The sequence below is a fragment of the Schistocerca serialis genome, chromosome 4 (genome assembly GCF_023864345.2).
Source record: "Schistocerca serialis cubense isolate TAMUIC-IGC-003099 chromosome 4, iqSchSeri2.2, whole genome shotgun sequence".
NCBI classification, from domain to species: Eukaryota; Metazoa; Arthropoda; class Insecta; order Orthoptera; family Acrididae; genus Schistocerca; species Schistocerca serialis.
In genome coordinates, this window is record NC_064641.1 from 692,151,239 (window position 1) to 692,169,444 (window position 18,206).

Sequence of the window (18,206 nt, forward strand, 5' to 3'; positions counted from 1 at the left end):
GTGTATGAATGTATGAGGGTGGTTTGAAAAGTTCTCAGAATCACCACGAGAGGTCAGCGCTAGCGCAACGAGTTGTTCACGTGATATTCATTGGACCATTGCCTGTAAACACATGTCATGTCAGTGCCCTTGGAAGAGAACTGTGGCAGTGATGAGACTCTGCTGTTGTTCCAGCATAGTCATTTGCGAAGATGGAAGAAATCGAGATTCAAGCAGTGATTAAGTACTTCATAAAGAAAGGTATGAAAGCAAAGGACATTCACGCCGATTTCCAGAATACACTGTGGGACTCTGCTCCTTCATATACAACTGTTGCCAAGTATACAAATGAATTTAAATTTTGTCAGGAGATATTAGATGATGATTTGCACAGTGGTAGGCTAAGATGTGTCACTACTCCAGAAATCATTTCAAAAGTGCACAAAATGTTCATGGAGGATCGCCGCTTGAAAGTACATGAAATTGCTCATGCTTTCCAGATTCATCTGAAAGGGTATATCACATTTTAATTGAAGAATTAGAAATGGAAAAATTATCTGCAAGATGGGTGCCACAACTCTTGACGCTGGATCAAAAATGCATGAGAATGGACATATCAGAACAACGTTTGGCCCATTTTAGGAGAAACGAACAAGATTTTTTGCACTGGTTCGTGACCACAGATGAAACTTGGGTGAACTACTATACACCAAAGGAAAGCAGTGGAAACATGCTGATTCTCTGCCACCAAAGAAAGCAAAGACAATTCCTTCAGCGGGAAAGGTCATAGCATCAGTGTTCTGGGATGCGAAGGAGATTCTGTTTGTAGATTATCTCCCCACTGGGCAAACAATTACTGGAGAATATTATGCTAACCTCCTGGACAAATTTGCAACAAAAGATACCCTAAAAAAGACCAGGTTTAGCAAAGAGGAAAGTCATCTTCCATCAAGACAATGTGCACCTGCACATATACCGTCACCATGGCAAAATTGCACAAACGAAGGTATGAATTGTTGCCGCACTGACCTTATTCACCTGATATGGCTCCATCAAACTTTCATCTCTTCCTAAAACTGAAAATTTTTATTGGTGGATGGAGATTCACTTCAAACGAAGAATTGATAGCCAGAGTTGACAACTATTTTGCAAGCCTGAAGGAAACTCATTTTGAGATGGGATCAAGGCAATGGAACATCGTTGGACCAAGTGCATTAATCTGTAAGGATACTACATTGAAAAATTAAAAAAAATCATTCAGTGATGTAAGTACATTTTTTTTATTCTGTTCCGAGAACTTTCCAAACCACCCTTGTATTTGCTTTTAGACTGAAAGAGCAAGAGCTTGAAACCTAGTGTGAATACCGTTTTCTGTTGCACCACACATCAGTCTGCTGTAGGTGAGCGGTTGGCTTTCCTTTATTTTCCATATTATTTCTACCTTCTGTCCGCCTGTTTAGCTGACTGGTTGCGTGCTTGCCTCCCATGCAGTGGGCCCGGGTTTGATTCCCGGCGGGGTTGGAGATTTCCTCTGCTCATGGACTGGGTGTTGTATTGTCCTCATCATCATTTCATCCTCATTACTGGCATGCAAGCCACCCAATGTGGCATCAATGGGATCTCCCGGCCAACAATGCCACATGCTCATTTCATTTCATTTCTACCTTCTAGGATAAGTACAGAAACAATTTGTACAGAAATGATTTGTATTTTTCTCATATACTATCACACACATATGTTGAAATCGTTCCTTGCAATGCTGGCAATGTATTTTGAGAGTAGCATTGAAAGTAGTAATTATACTGATGTTTATGTATGCTTATTCTTCCTCTGCTGTTTTTACTCATTTCTGGTAATGTTCATTTGGTGTTGACAAATGCCACCTTCACATTATATATTTATATTCCAAAAGTGAGGTTTGTTCATGAGCAATATTCTACATTCTGTTTATGCTATGACAGACTTATTCTCAGAGTGTAGATGAAATCTGAAAAATTGAGAAAGTTTTTATAATAAAACCCTGCCTCATGCAATTTCATTGTGTCACATATGCTTTTATACCCATGAACAAACCACATGGTTTACCATATTGACTTTTGAATGTTGAATTTTGCATCAGATCTGTCAATGGCCTTCTGCCATGGCCTCCATATATAAAGTCCCCTCCCTCCCACCCCCCTCCCCACAGACTGCTCAGCATTTACATTCCATTCATGTCTTTTCCACATCCAGAAAATTATCCATTTTATTTTAAGCATAAATCACCTTGCACAGTAATTCTAGCACAGTTTTATTAACGTGAAACTAAGGCACACTCAGGCAACTTTTCACAAGTAGTTCTTTAGCGGATAGCACACAGGTACATGTAGCTGGTCAGAAAATTTTGTTAGTTTCCCAGCAAGCTTTCACTTGTTTTCTAGTGTAAGCAAGTGCATGCATGCATCTTCCACTGCTGCCTGCTCCTTCTCCCCCATCCCCCCAGCCTCATACACACACACACACACACACACACACACACACACACACAAACACACAGTAGATGTATCAAAGCCTATTTGTGTGAATCTGGGGGGCAGGGGAATAAGAAATACGGCCCACTCAATAACAAGTACAATGTTCTGAGGTATTACATGTGTTTGTGTGCAATTCGCAAAATAACCGTAAGTGTTCATGTAAGAGATTTCTGTCACTTTTGTAGTTGTTTCCACCCTGGAATTTTCTACTGTCATTAAATTTTTATCGTTTCTTTGACCATAGCAATGATCTAGTTGTTTTAAAATCAGCTACATGATTTTTTCTGTCATTCTCAATTTAATAAAGACACATTTTTATGTTTAATTTTATCCTATACCATGGAAACAAACATGCTGCGTTAGAGCCATCACTTCACTTTGATAAATTAAAAGATCATTCTTACATTTGAATACACATTAATCATTAAATAAATAAAATTAGATTGGATGCTTTATCCAGAATGGAGTTTTACAGTTTATATTTTAATAGTTTTTTTAATGACTGAGAGAAGAGACCACCACCTACATTTTAAGACAAGTGCTGAGAGGTAAAGGGTCAATTGCAGTTTGCTCATCCATCAGTCAGCACATGTTTTACATGTCTGGCCCTGCACTCATATTTATATTCCTCTAAGGATCTTCTGTTTTTGTAATAATTATTTTATTTTCTTTTCTTTTGCAGCAATGGGAATGCTTCCAGTGAAAGAGTAAGTAATAGCAGAATAATACATTCTTAGTACTGAATGTACTCAGATATATCAATGGAGTAAATTGTCTCATTTCACTTCACAGAAAGAAAACTGACCCTGTCACATGGTGTGTTGTAGAGAAAAACAACAATAAAAATATTAGTGCATCCATAGACGAAATGAGAATATTTCCAGCTGCCAACTCATTTACTTCTGATGACTGTGTCAGAGAGGTAAAGATATCAATTACAGCCACACCAAAGAGCAAATTAGGATGTGGGTATGTATATACAATTTATTGTATTATTTTGTTAATGTAATTTACAAACAAAGTGTTGCTAATGTTAGAAAATGAAACCATTATTAATGGAGGAAGGAGCTACGTTTACAAAAGGGTAAATCTGTTAGTGCAAAATGTCAAAAGCAGAAAAATTTGTTTAGCAATTTCAGTTAGTTTGCTGCACAGAAAGAGCCAAGTATCTATCCAGAGAAACTAAGTTCCAGAAATAAAGTTTGTTTTCACATATGAAATAAATGAATGTAGATCAGAAGAGCAATTTCTTCTGATACAGTATAACAAAAGCAATTTTAAGATGAACTCTGAAATTCAAAACCGTGCTTTCTGAAGTAAAAATGACTTCCATATAGACTATATGTAGCTATCCATGGCTTAGAATGGAAGTTTATACACTGGTTCAAAAATCTGTAGCAGCTTTCCTGTAGACAAAATCTGATATATTCAAAAACAAAGTTAGAGAGCACCTCATTAGCTACTCATTCTGCAATTTATCATGGTATTTGGACTCAGTGATGTTAGTTCCACATAGCTCTGATGTTTGTGTTAAACAAATCTTGACTTCATAAGTATGTAGACAGCTGATAGCAGTTGTCTAAAGTGAATCCTTTCTTTGAAGAATTGTGTAAAATTATGATTACCTGACATTGTCAGATGTGTTGGAGATGATCTCAGAATCTAAACATGGTTGTTCTTGTCATTACAGAAGTTTATTCACCCAAATTACACAAAAATACATTGTGACTACTAGTTTCAGCAAAATCCAGGTCATTTGTATAGAAAAATCTTTTACAAGGCCAATCCTTTTAGCCAACTGTTCACATAAATTGGACACAACTTATGGATACAACATTCCATAGCACCATCTCTTGTCATTTAGACCAGCTGTGCAAACAGTACACAGGAGTTACAAATAAAATATATAAGGCGTGTACAAATTGTTTTCAAATTGTGTCCTCAATTATGTCTAATAGGATGGTTTCTTATCAGATGTCAACAAGAACACAAATTGAAAACATTTTATGTGTCTTATGTATTTTATTGGTCTATTGTGCACACAGCTATTCTCTTTCTGAATAACAAGAGTGGGTACTACAGAATGTTGTCTCTGCAGGTTGTATCCAGTTAATGTGAGTAGTCGACAAAATGGACTGGCCCTGTAAAAAAATTTTCTATGCAAACGATCTGAAGATGGTGATTTAATTTCACTGAAACTAGTAATAATTGGATATTTTTGTGTGTTCTGTGTGGATAACTTCTATAATAAGAACAACAACCATATTAAATAAAATCTACAGCTGAGTAATGTAAGACAAAAAGCTGTGGTTTTTCCCCAAATAGGTGTTTTTTCATAATATGCAAATATATAGTAATCTAGACATAATTCCCATAATTGTCAGTGTGAGCTGATTATAAATAGTCGTAATTTGTTGTTAGTTTACAGAAGCAGCCAGCTGTGGCTGCTTTTGCTAGTTAATGTATAACTTGACCCATTCCATAGACTGGATTTACAGAACCTAATGTGTTAATGAATGAATTGGCCCCAAGAACTAGATAATAGTTGTTGCACTAAGATGTTACCAAGAGGAGTGCAACAAGCACATATAGAAAAAGGAAAGTAGAAGGCATCAGAGCAACCTATGATAAATGCGAGTACGTAAAAGTTAGTTTGAATGGTAGAAAAGTATTCATGTCATGTAGACATCAAAACCAAGATATCTAATAAGAATTATGTTATTCATAATAACTAATTTACGATTTTATGAATATGTCTATACCCTTAGCCATGCTCCAAGTATTGTACTAGGTTTTATTGTTATGTGGTCTGATTTGCCAGTTGATTTAATTTTATTATAGATAATTGCATCATGCCTGCCTCCCTAGTCAAGGTCACTAATGCATGCCTGTGTCATGGCATATGGCTCAGAGACAAGCCAGTTTGAATTCTGGTGGTGGAAAATTTCCACTGCCAGGACAAGGAGGGATGGTGGCATAAAGTTGACGATCATCAATATTCTGAATTAAAGTTCATACCTCTCTGCAGTGACTCATGAAGTGAAGGCATGTGACACTGTTGATGGTGCTCTGCCTGTCAGATTGTAACATTAAGCTCAGCTGCCCCCTTGACACTACTCAAGAGGAGTATGCTATATGAGATGGCACTAGGTTTCACCTTATCCGTTCCTTTCATCCATAATGACACAAACTCAGTACAGCACAGTAAATGCACTCATCACAGTCATCTACTTGATACAGATACAGACTAACCAATTCTTAACGTTTAAGAGGAAGTCAACAACAAACCACCTCCACTAGGACCTTGCCATGAGTAGAGATGCTGAATCCTTGCATCGTCTCCACATGCTCACATTTCCTGAGTGTGGGACTACTTTGGTATTTGATAGTTTGAGCTTACAGTCAGTGTCCATCTCTGTTTCTATGTTCGCAACCAAAAAAAAAGAGCTCCATGTGCACTGTTATTATGTGTCTTTGATGTCATGTCTGTGTTTGTAGAGTAGTTCAAGATAAAATCTGCTGTCACTCTTTCAGGAAATTTCAAGCCTTATTAAAATATTTGAGCTTTTGGCCAAAAGGCTTCCTTCTAAAGTAGAAAGCACACACATATTCACACAAGCACAACTCACACACACGTGACCGTTGCCTCTGGTCGCTGAGGCCAGACTGAGGATTGGTAGCCCTAACTCAGTGGCCAGAGAGAGTAGTCACATGTATCTGAGATGTGCTTGTGTGAATTTGTGTGTTTTCTACTTTAGAAGAAGGTCTTTTTGGCCAAAAGCTCAGCTGTGTAGGAGTATTGGTTGTACCAGTCTGCTACTCACCATATAGAGGACACACTGATGCCCAAACCTCCAGATGTCAGATACTCCGATTGGTACCAAACGTTGTATGTAAATAGGGTGTCAAACAAAACACTGAGTTCGTGCTGTGTGCTGTCGTCCAACGGAATTTGTGTAAATGTTAATTGAAAGTAACATCAAAACTACCAAGTACAGGAAAGGCATACCTATGAGTAATAGATTTGTAGAACTCATGTGGGTGAATTGGTGGAGCTTGAGGACATCATGTCAAATGTCCCACATTCAAACTCCACTGATGTCAATTTGTTTTAACTGTTTATGCGTGAAACTGTCAAATGGTAGAACCTTATCCTGACATTTAAAGGACTTTTCGGAGTTTGTAGCTATGTTCTTTTGGCAGTCTGCTTTCACTTCATTAGTTGAAAGTAGTTAACCTGTAGAGCACATTTCTATAGATAGGTGTGGTGTTCCGTCAAGATATGTGACATAAGCAGCTAGTGTATTTGTAGTTTCACAGAACAAACTCGAACAATCGGAACAGCAGAATAGAGAAACAGTTCCATCACACATATGGAAATATTAATAGTCCCATATAATACTTTCATGTATAAAATAGCAAAAAAAAAATTGTCACCATTAGGGTATGAACCCATGACCCTTGGTAAGACATTCTAACGCTCTTCCAACTTCCACATGAAAACTATACATTTTAGTTAGTCACAGTTATACTTTTCCTGCAGTCTGTAATTCTGGTGTTACTTTTAATTAACATTTATGCCAATTCTGCTGGACAACAGCACGTAGTATGAACTGAATCTGAGTTTTGGTTGATACTATAGCAACATAAAATGTTTGGTACCAATCTGTGTGTCTGACATTGAGGTTTGGGTGTGAGTTGCACTCTATCCTTTTCATAATATTATAGTTCTGTAGTTGAAAGGAGACAAAGATGGAATGGAAGGACACCAAGAAATGTGTCATTTTCAGTCCAGAGGTGACAGAAGGGTGGAGTTATAAGTCAAGATGGACTAAGAGGCAGAGAAATGAGATGTGGAATTAATAGTGTATTTAAGAAAGATGTAAAAACATAAAGAGAGTATATAAATAAAAAAAATCACAACAGAAAAAATATATTTCCCATGGAGAAAAATGTTACTGGGGAGGGGGGCATGAATGGATAGTAGGCGTTTTATTAACAGTTAATAGAGGTTTAGTCCAGAAGGGTTGTGGGAAAAGAGAATATGTTAGAGAGGAAGTCCCCATCTCCACAATTAAGGGAAACTGCTGATGGGTGGGAGGATCCAAATGGCCCATGTGGTGTAACAGGCACTCATCTACTATTCTCTCATTTTATAGTGAAGTGTAGGTACTGATGTGATAATAATTAAAATATGTGTGTTATAATACATTTGATTGTTTTAGACTTTTTTGAATGCTATGTTTAAAATGTTGTTTTAATTTTGTGTGCTAAAATCTTATCTTGGAACTAGAATGTACTGGACAGTACCCATTCTTATGACTAAAAAATCAATAAAACTGTTACAGGATTTGTAAAGGACCTGATTGGCACATGGGTGTCTTTGTACAGTTCACTAAAGAAAATGGTTTGGCAAGAGAAGCGGGTCTCAGACCAGGAGATCAGATAATAGAATGCAATGGAGTGAAATTTGATGATATTTCTTTCAGTGAGGTAAATGTCTACAACATTCAAAATAAATCTATCATATAAATAATGAAGAATTCCCCCCCCCCCTTGTGTAATGTAATAGTGCTTCGCACATAATTCTGTGTTCCAGTAGTTGTATTTTGATACCTTTGTCACATTTTAGTATGATTACACAGACATACTTTCTGTGTAATACTATCTCAACACAGTAGAAACAAGACTGCTTCTAATAGAATAACGAACCTTTTATCATCACGAAGTGGTGCATGACAGATTTTTTTATCTTGAACATTGTGTTTAATCTGTTAAAAGCAGTTGTTACAGATTTGTTCTTTCAGCCCAGTAAAATATGTTATCCATGAAGTCTGACAGAAACAAAATTAAGCTGATGGTGCAAATTTGTGTATTTAACAAATATGGATGTTTAGGAGCAGTCACCTCTAAGTGTGATCCATTTGAGTTCATACACATCTAAATTTGTGTAATCAGTTGCCTATAACATTTCCACACATTGTTTCCTGTGATGCTGTAAAGGAGTTTAAACATCTTTGTCTTTTGATGGAGTGCAGGAACATGTTTGTAGTAAAGTGCTCTTCCAGTGCACTGAGTTGGTCCATTTTTATGAAGAACTAAGTTCAGTACAGAAAGTATGTTGTGTACCAACAACCCACAACAGACACTTCTTTAGCAATGTGATTAATCTCATTCTTTTGTGGCAAGGTAGTATTAGACAGCGGTGCTTATTTTTTAAATACTGGAGATAGTTTTTTTTAGGATTTTATGAAAATGCAGGTGCTTAGTTATCAGGTATGTGTGGATGACTGAAATATTACAGAAAAATAATACAACCAGAAATCGATAGGTGTTTGAAACTAATTAAAATCTGCAAACTGCCACTCATTAAATCTGAATCATCACATCACCTGGTCTTAAGTCACTTGGTGCATTTATTGTTCCACTCAGTGTTTACATACTTGCTTCCACTATCTTCCTTTTTCCACTGTCATTTTTCTCTCTTCCTACTTTTTCTCTCCAGAGCTTCATTTTAGTGGTATCTGTTTAATTTTTTCTGTCATTTTCATTCCTTTCATCTCACCAATGTTGACTTTGGGATGTTACATATTATTTCTCTTCTTTATTCAGTACTCTTGATTCACTTTATTGCTTATCATTCCTTTTACCCTTGTCTGTGACATCTCAGCATTACCTTTCATCTGTATATCTTGATGTATTCTCAGCTAATGGGATGTTAATCAATATTGTTTTATCTGATGCTTCTATCATTGTGTCATCTCTATTCACTTATTATCGATTCTGCTTCAGTGTAAAATAACTGGAAAGTAAAGTTATACTTCATACATAGGAAAGCTGTTTTTTGGAACAATTAGTGCTGCCCAGTTGTACTATCCCACTAATATTCATCAGCTTAAGTGGATTTGACATTTACGTTACTATAATGGTACATACCAGAGATATCTTTCTGTCTTCTGTAAGAATTTTTAGATTTCTCTTTTCAGGAGGCAGGTTAGTGAATGTGACTACTATCAGACAGTTTGTCATTTTCGAAATGACCTCTCAGATGTTGAGTATGGATACATAGGGTAAAAAAAAAAGCAGATTGCAGGTATGGAAGTGATATGTTGTCACCATAGGCTTGATCACATATTAGCTTCATTGTAGCCTATGATACAAGTGTAAAGCTCACAGTGAATAACTTTTCTGTTTATGTCACAGAAAACAGCATAAAATCCAGCAAAGGAACTTTTGTAAGCAGTACATGTGTTCTGATTTTTTTGGTAAGCAACAGTAAAATTGTACAGTAGTGCTGAAGCTTTAACTCTTGTTTACAACTTATCCTTTGAGTTAAATAGAGATTTCTCTTCCTGGAGCAGGGTACATTAATACTACATATTTTCTGCCCCATTTGTTTCTTTTGCATAAGTATACTATTATTTGTATTAGACGAAAACTGGACTGAGAGTATGAAGAAAGAAGAGTTAAATTTTTACCAACAATGGTTGCTTTAGAAATCTCTTCCCAATGATAGTCTCATATGTTTTCATAAAATTACGTAACTGTCTTATTGGTTAGCATTAATTTTCCATTTTGGTATGAACTCATCTGCTTGATATATTTTATTGTCATTTTACCTTGACCAAAGTAACTGTAGTTGACGATGTAGAATGAATGTAATTCACAGAGGAAGCAGCATAATGGCCACAAACTTCACTGCCCTAAATGAAAATTTCTCACCACTGTTCCAGTATTGCAGCTTTAATATCATTTTCTTAGGTACTAGTTTATGATGAGAAGTACTTCAATACATTTGTACTTATAGTTCACAACACAGGCTCAGTATCACTGACAGTCCACTTAGCAAATCTTTCCATCAACTGTCCAAATTCTGCAGTTGTCAAATTATTTCATGAGATATTAGACTATGACCAGAAGCATGCTGATATGTTCACCCTTCACTTCCAGACCAGTCTACGGTATATAGTTACTGCTACACATACGCTGTTCCCTCACTTGCCAACCAACAATAATGTCTCTCTACCACCGTAAACATTTTATTCTTTCACACAGAATGTTAACAAGATTATGAACTTATAATATATATTTAGTCATATATAAATGTTATTCCAAAAAAGAACAAAGCATATTGCAAACAAATTAAAGCAAGAAATGTTTTGTGTTTATAATCCTATGCCCCCCCCCCCTCATGAACCTGCCTGTAGGGAGCCCTGCATGCTATAAAGACTCCTTTCTTACTAGGCTAATTACTGTTTAGCTCTACAGGGCCTTTATACTGAAATGTTTCCCCACACCACCTAGTATTGTCTTTCTATGTGTGTGAGTAACTGTATGTTCACTGTTGTGGTAAATACATACAGCGTACACAGGGCGGTGTGTGAAACTAATAGCGATTACACGCTTCCGCTGTTGTAGAAATCTGCTCCAGATGCTGCAGATACCGTGTTGAGCTGAAAGTGGTAACCAAAGTACGGAGAAATATTCTTCGGGGCTCTGTTGCATAGCAATCAGATTGCTTTCAGTTCTGAGAAATGTCCAGTTACTATTGTGGATTTGAATGATCCATGAAGTGACTTCTTTTCCGAAGAAAACATCGAACTATTTCACTAGAACTGAACGCTCCTGTCGGAACTGTTCTCAGCTGGTGTTTATTAGAAAATCGCAATAGCAGTATATCGCTGGGTGTATAATAAGACGTACCTTCTTGAAATGAACAATATTTTATTGTTCTATTAACTGATTTCCTTCCATATGCACTTATATTTTACAATGTGAATCAAAAACTCGCAATGGCGTCGATTTTTTACATCACAAGAATGGCTCTCTTCCCCTAAAATTACTCTTAACAAGAACAAAAAAACTCTGCATTCTAAGAATAATTGTGTGAGCTCTGACCGCCACAGAGTAATAAAGAATATCTTTGTCTCTCTCTCGCACTGTCACAGCAAGTTACGCTGCATGATACATCATAATGCCTCAGTGATGCAGATAGCTGTATCATAGGTGCAACCATGATGGAGGGGTTCCTGTTGAGGGCCAGACAAATGTGTGGTTTCTGAAGGGGAACAGCAGCCTTTTCAGTAGTTGCAGGAACAACTGTCTATATGATAGACTGATCTTGCCTTGTAACACCAACCAGAACAGCCTGGCTGTGTTGATACTGTAAACAGTTGACAGCAAGGGAAAACGATAGCTGTAATTTTTCCCAAGGGCAGGCAGCTCTGCTCTATGGTTAAATGATGATGGTGTCCTCTTTGGTGAAATATTCCGGATTGGAGCATGGAATGTTAGATCCCTTAATTGGGCAGGTAGGTTAGAAAATTTAAAAAGGGAAATAGATAGCTTGAGTTAAGTGTAGTGAGAATTAGTGAAGTTTGGTGGCTGGAAGAACGGGACTTTTGGTCAGGTGAAAACAGGATTATAAATACAAAGTCACATAGGGGTAATGCAGGAGTGGTTTTGTAATGAATAAGAAAATAGGAATGCGAGTAAGCTACTATGAACTGTATAGTGAATGCATTATCATAGGCAAGATAGATATGAAGCCCATACCTACCACAGTAGTAAAAGTTTGCGTACCAACTAGCTCTGCATATGATGAAGAGCCTGAAGAAATGTGTAATGAGGTAAAAGAAATTATTCAGATAGTTAAGGTGATGAAAATTTAATTGTGTTGGGTGACGTGCATTGGATCGTAGAAAAAGGAAGAGAAGGAAAAGTTGTAGGTGATTATGGACTGGGGGGAAGGAATCAAAGAGGAAGCTGCCTGGTAGTATTTTGCACAAAGCATAATTTAATCATCTCTAACACTTCATTTAAGAATCATGAAAGAATGTTGTATATGTGGAAGAAACCTCGAGACACCAGAAGGTTTCATATTGTTTATATAATAGTAAGACAGAGATTTCTGGACCAGATTTTAAATTGTGAGATATTGCATGAGATTGACAGGATGTGCAAAATGGCAAGCAGAAATGACTAGAGGACAAGTGCAAGGATTTAGAAGCGTATTTCTCTATGGGAAAAATAGATACTGCCCACAGAAAATTAAAGAGACTTTTGGAGACAAGAGAAGCATCTGTATGAATATCAAGGGCTCAGATGGAAAACCAGCACTAAGAAAAGAAGGGAAAGGTGAATGGAGTATACAGAGATCTAAACAAGAAAGATGAACTTGAAGGCACTAGTAAAGAAATGGAAGAGGAAATAGATGAAGATGAGATGCAAGGTATAATACTGTGAGAAGAATTTGAAGAGCACTAAAAGACCTACGAAGTAAAAAGGCCCCTGGAGCAGGTAACATTCCGTCAAAACTACTGATTGCCTTGGGAGAGCTGGCCATGACAGAACCCTTCTATTGGGTGTGCAAGATGTGTAAGACAGGCGAAATACCCTCAGACTTCAAGAAGAATGTAATAACTCCAGTTATAAAGAAGGCAGTTGCTGACAGGTGTGAAAACTACCGAACAATCAGTTTAATAAGTCATGGTTGCAAATTTACTAACACACATTCTTTATAGAAGAGTGGAAAAACTGGAAAAGATATTCTTGGGGAAGGGCAGTTTGGATTTGGAAGAAATCTGGGAACATGCAGGGCAGTACTGACTCCATCACTTTTCTTAGAAGATACGTTAAAGAAAGGCAAACCTGTGCTTATAGTGTTTGTAGACTTATATAAACCTGTTGACAACATTGAATGGAATATTCTCTTTGGAATTCTGAAGGTATCAGTGGTAAAGTACAGGGAACGAAAGGTTATTTACAAATTGTGTAGAAACCAGATAGTGGTTACTAGAGTCGAGGGGCATGAAAGCGAAGCAGTGGTTGAGAAGCGAGTGAGGTAGGCTTGTAGCCTATCCTTGGTGTTATTCACTCTGTGCACTGAGCAAGCAGTAAAGGAAACCAGAGAAAAATTTGGAGTGGGAATTGAAATTCAAGGAGAAGAAATAAAAGCCTTGACGTTTGCCGATGACATTGTAATTCTGTCAGATACAACAAAAGACTTAGAAGAGCAGTTGAATTGAATGAACAGTGTCTTGAAAGGAGGATCTAAGATGAACATAACAAAAGCAAAACAAGGATAATGAAATATAGTCAAATTAAATGAGGCAATGCTGAGGGCAGATCAGGTAAGAGACACTTAAAGTAGCAGATAGGTTTTACTATTTGTCCAGCAAAAAAGTAGAGAAGGAAGATATAAAATGTAGACTGGAATGCCAAGAAAAGCATTTCTGAAGAAGAGAAATTAGTTAACATTGAATAACTTTTTTTGTGTCAGGAAGTCTTTTCTAAAGGTATTTGTCTGGAATGTGGCCATTTATGAAAGAGAAACATGGATGATAAATGGGTTAGACAATGAGAGAATAGAAGCTTTTGAAATGTGGTGCTACAGAAGAATGCTGAAAGGTAGATGGGTAGATCATGAAACTAATTAGGAGGTACAGAATAGAAGTGGAGAGACAAGAAATTTATGGCACTACTTGACTAGAAGAAGGGACCGATTGATAGGATACATTCTGAGACATCAAGGGATCACCAGTTTAGTTTGGAGGAAAGTGGGGGGGGGGGGGGGGGTAAAAATTGTAGAGGGAGACCAAGAGATTCAGAAGGATGTAGATTGAGGTAGTTACTGGGAGATGAAGAGGCTTGCACAGGTTAGAGTAGCATGGAGACCTGCATCAAACTAGTCTTCGGACTGAAGACAGAATGACAAAAACAACAACATTGTTATTTCACAAGGTCAGCCGCTCATAGAAAGGACAGACTGATAAGAAAATGTTGATTGAAGAGGGATTGGAATGAAAAGTGGAATTAATAATGTGGTTAAGAAATAGGAGGAAATGATAAAAACAACAATACCTTCTGTTTGACAACTGTCACCCATTCCCTTCAATGGGGCCTTGGTATGTACGGTAAATGTTTCTGATCAAGCACCACATCTGATGACATCTATACCAATAAACTATCCCAGACTTTCTCTCTCTCATAACTACATCACAGATGTAGTCTGCAAAAGAATCTCCTGGAGTCTTCTTCTTGGAACCTCCAACAAATATTGTGCCCCTTTGTTACGTAGTATTACTCATCCCAAAAATGTTTAAAACAGTATCCTACAAATACTGTGACATTTTTAAGTCAAGCCCTGATGCCCGATCTGTCAAACTGTGTGACATGCTCAGACCATTTCCTACCCTTGCAACCATTTCTACTGTGATATCTGCCCCTTGCACCATCCAGACGACTACTACTTACTTCAGCTCCACCAACAGTAAATCCTATCCCATCAAAGGCAGAGTAACTTGTGATAATACATGTGTTCACTGCATAGTTTTTTTTATGTGGGATTGACCACCATTAAGCTGGATTAAAACATGAATGAGAATAGAATTTATTTAACCTTGTGGGCACCCAATAACCAATTGCTTAGCATGCTCTACAGCTTAATCAGGAGACGAGTGGCTTTTATATCACATGGACCTTTTGGATACTCCCACCCAGTATTAGTTTCCTCAAAGTCTGGGGTCTAAAACTTACTCTGCAACATATCCTTTCACTACTCTTCTCTCTTGGATTTATTCTCCGTTAATGACCCTGCCATGGTGTGTTAAATACTTAAGGGTTCATGCACTGAGAGAGCAGCAGTGTCACATCTTGATAGTTTCTTTAATATTCTGATTTGGGTTTTCCATTGTTATTTGTAATTTCTAACATGTATTTTTTGTTTTGTTCTTTCAATGGACAGTTGCTTTTTATCTTCTTTTGACATCCACTCATTTCTTCTGTATTTTTGTTGTCCTGTGACAGCTCACTGTGTTGTTGTTAATTTTGTATGCTGGTAGCTGGAATGTATGATTATAGGGCTACATGAAAAGACTTAGCTGATGTTCAGTGTTTTTATTAAGGAAGGCAATGCTGCAGAAACAATGAAACAGTGTGTAAAACCGGAGGGATGAAAATAACCATTGCAACTCGTGAGAGACCCAGTTGACCTCTTTCTCCAGTAATTACTCATTTAATATGTGAGAGAGCTTCATTCACTGCAAAGATGAAATTGTTAACACATTTATTCTGCTTGCCCAAAATCCCATGCATGATTGCGGATATGTAGCTAAATTGTTGATATTATTTTCTCTCCACCCAGAAGTGTTTTCCTTATGTCTGTAGTTAATGTATTCTGCTTTGTTTCTGTACATAATTAAAATTCATAAAATACACACATTATGATAGTCCTATATAATTTTTACAGGCAGTGAGTATACTGAAAGGATCCAGGAATCTAGAGCTTCTTGTCCGCAAAGGAGCTGGTCTTGATTTATTTCCTGGAGAATCATCAGGATACAATAGTTCAGCAAGCAGTGTAGCAGGGGATCAGAGTCCAAACTGGGAAGAAACAAAACGATTATCAATTGTGAAAGAAGAATCTACTGAATTTGATGAAAGGTACTGAAAACCACTCTCTCTCTCTCTCTCACTCTCTCTCTCTCTCTCTCTCTTTCTGTCCCTCTCTATCTGTCTTCTTGTATCTCATTGTTGCTAATATGCGAGTGAAGGAATATATGTGTTATAAATTGGATTCTAATTTGTGACTGATTGTGCTTTGCAATTGGCTTATGAAGTTTCATATTCTACCGTAATTATGACAGGAACTGTCATTTTTCAGTATGGTGAACTATACATGAATGAGGTAATTCTGCTTGCAGACTTCCCTCTTGTTTACCTGTAATTAATTGTAGGTTTGAGTGAACAATGGAGAGACAGTTATTGCTTTTACTTATTTGATTGTGTCTACATTCTTCTGTTTGTCTCTCATTGTTGGAAGCAAAAGTTTACCGGGCATGCCACTTCAGAATTATTACAAGTAATAGCTTTGATAAACAAAGTACTATAGATGGAAGTAGTAATCAAGACGTAGATTTTTACTTCCAGGCAAATGAGAGCTATTTTTGGGATGTTACGGTAAGCTGATTACTAACAAAATTAAATCATTAATGTAGGAGAAGATAGATTGTTTAATGTAGGAAAAGATAGATTGCTACTTACCTTTGTGGTTAGAGTTGGCAGTCATGTGGGGATGAGGTGTCCTTGCTTGTGTAAAAGAATAATGTGTGTTTCTCTTTTTATGACAAAGGCTATAGCCAAAAGCTTATGTGTAAGTGTCTTTTAGTTGTGCCAGTTTGAAACTTAATGTGTCATCTTTATGGTAAGTAGCAATCTATCTTTTTCTACATTAATAATATTCCTATGTGGAGTTTCCGTTGTTTAAAACAGAATCATTCAATTTCGTTGATGAAAATAAATCTCTCATATACATTATGGCATGTAAGTCCTAATAATTTTTTTTGCATCATGACATTTTCTTGGCATAGTAATGGGTCGTACAAGACTCATAGATTGTGAGATATATTCTTATTATATGAAACTTAAAGGCACCATTAAATTCTTACAATGAAGACTTGTTTTTCTGTATTTTTCAGGTTTTTAGTATTTTTGCAACATATCATTCCTCATTAATTTCAGTTGTTTCAAATTGCTTATGATAGCTTCAAACTTTACACGAAATTTGTTCTTGACAATATGTAACACATGATGTCAAACTTACTGTTTTATGTATTGAATGATTTTGTAGTTACATTGTGCATCTGTAACAAAATTATGTTTTACACAGAAGAATAATAAAACTTATAACTTCTTGGCAGATTAAAACTATATGCCGGACCAGAACTCATACCTGTTACTTTCCCCTTTGGGGGCAAGTGCTGTCCGACTGAGCTACCAAGCATGACTCATGACACACCCTCACAACTTTACTTCCGCCAGTGATGAGGCAATTTGAGTCACATGCGTGGTTAGATCAATTGTCATAGCACTTGCCCGTAAAAAGTAAAATCCCCAGGTTAGAGTGCTGATCCAGCACACAATGTTAATTTTGTTTCATATCAATGACACTCTGCTGCAGAGTGAAATTTTTTCTGGAAATAACAAAACTTGATAAAAATTTGTGAAAATACATAATAATAAAATATGTTCCACTATTCATTTATTTTTTAATCACAATTTGCTTTAGTACTTGTGGTCCACAGCTGGTTAATCGATAGAGTCTCTGGACTGTCACCTACACTAGGCTCCCACTGCTATTGCAGCTTCATTAGACCATCCTATTTTCTCTGTCACTTCTTTAGTTGAGCTCTGCCTTCCCTCAAAATTTTTCATTTTCACTACTCTACAATCTCTTATTTCCAGGGATGTCAGTTTGATTTCTGTTGCTGGTAAGTTTTTTCCAGAATCATAATTCATTATTAATTTTTTTGTTTGTGTTTCAAAAGAAATTTATTACACTTTAATTTACACATACATACAGCAGGCACACATACCAAACAAGCTGAGAACTTTGAATAGCTAGGCTTCCACCAGTGGAGAGTAATCAAGTACATTGTTGGCATAAGGAAAAGATATATTGGTCCAGGAGAGAAACCTTACAAGTTTCTGGGTAGTGCAACAATACTGTATGCAGCCATATAGTCACATAGGTACAGAGCAACTTTGTGCATGGTTCTGTTCATGGAATCAGCTCAAAGCATGTATCACTGTAGGCAAAGCCATGAATGAGCCAATATTTGTAGGATGTTTAGCTGTATGTGTATCGACACTTACTGTTTGGTTAGACACAGGTTTCCTCACCCCTAAGTTGGTGCATGCGACTGCATCTACATC

General features: G+C 36.9%; 1 protein-coding gene across 1 annotated transcript in view; it reads left to right on the plus strand.

Moving 5' to 3' along the window:
* The window catches only part of LOC126474187 (serine-rich adhesin for platelets-like), a 382,843-nt gene that overhangs the window by 287,133 nt on the left and 77,504 nt on the right, over positions 1–18,206 (plus strand). The window contains exons 4-7 of the mRNA XM_050101650.1: positions 3,175–3,199; positions 3,285–3,461; positions 7,841–7,985; positions 15,742–15,935. Of these exons, the coding sequence (XP_049957607.1) occupies positions 3,175–3,199; positions 3,285–3,461; positions 7,841–7,985; positions 15,742–15,935 (541 nt within the window). The remainder of the gene's footprint in view (positions 1–3,174; positions 3,200–3,284; positions 3,462–7,840; positions 7,986–15,741; positions 15,936–18,206) is intronic.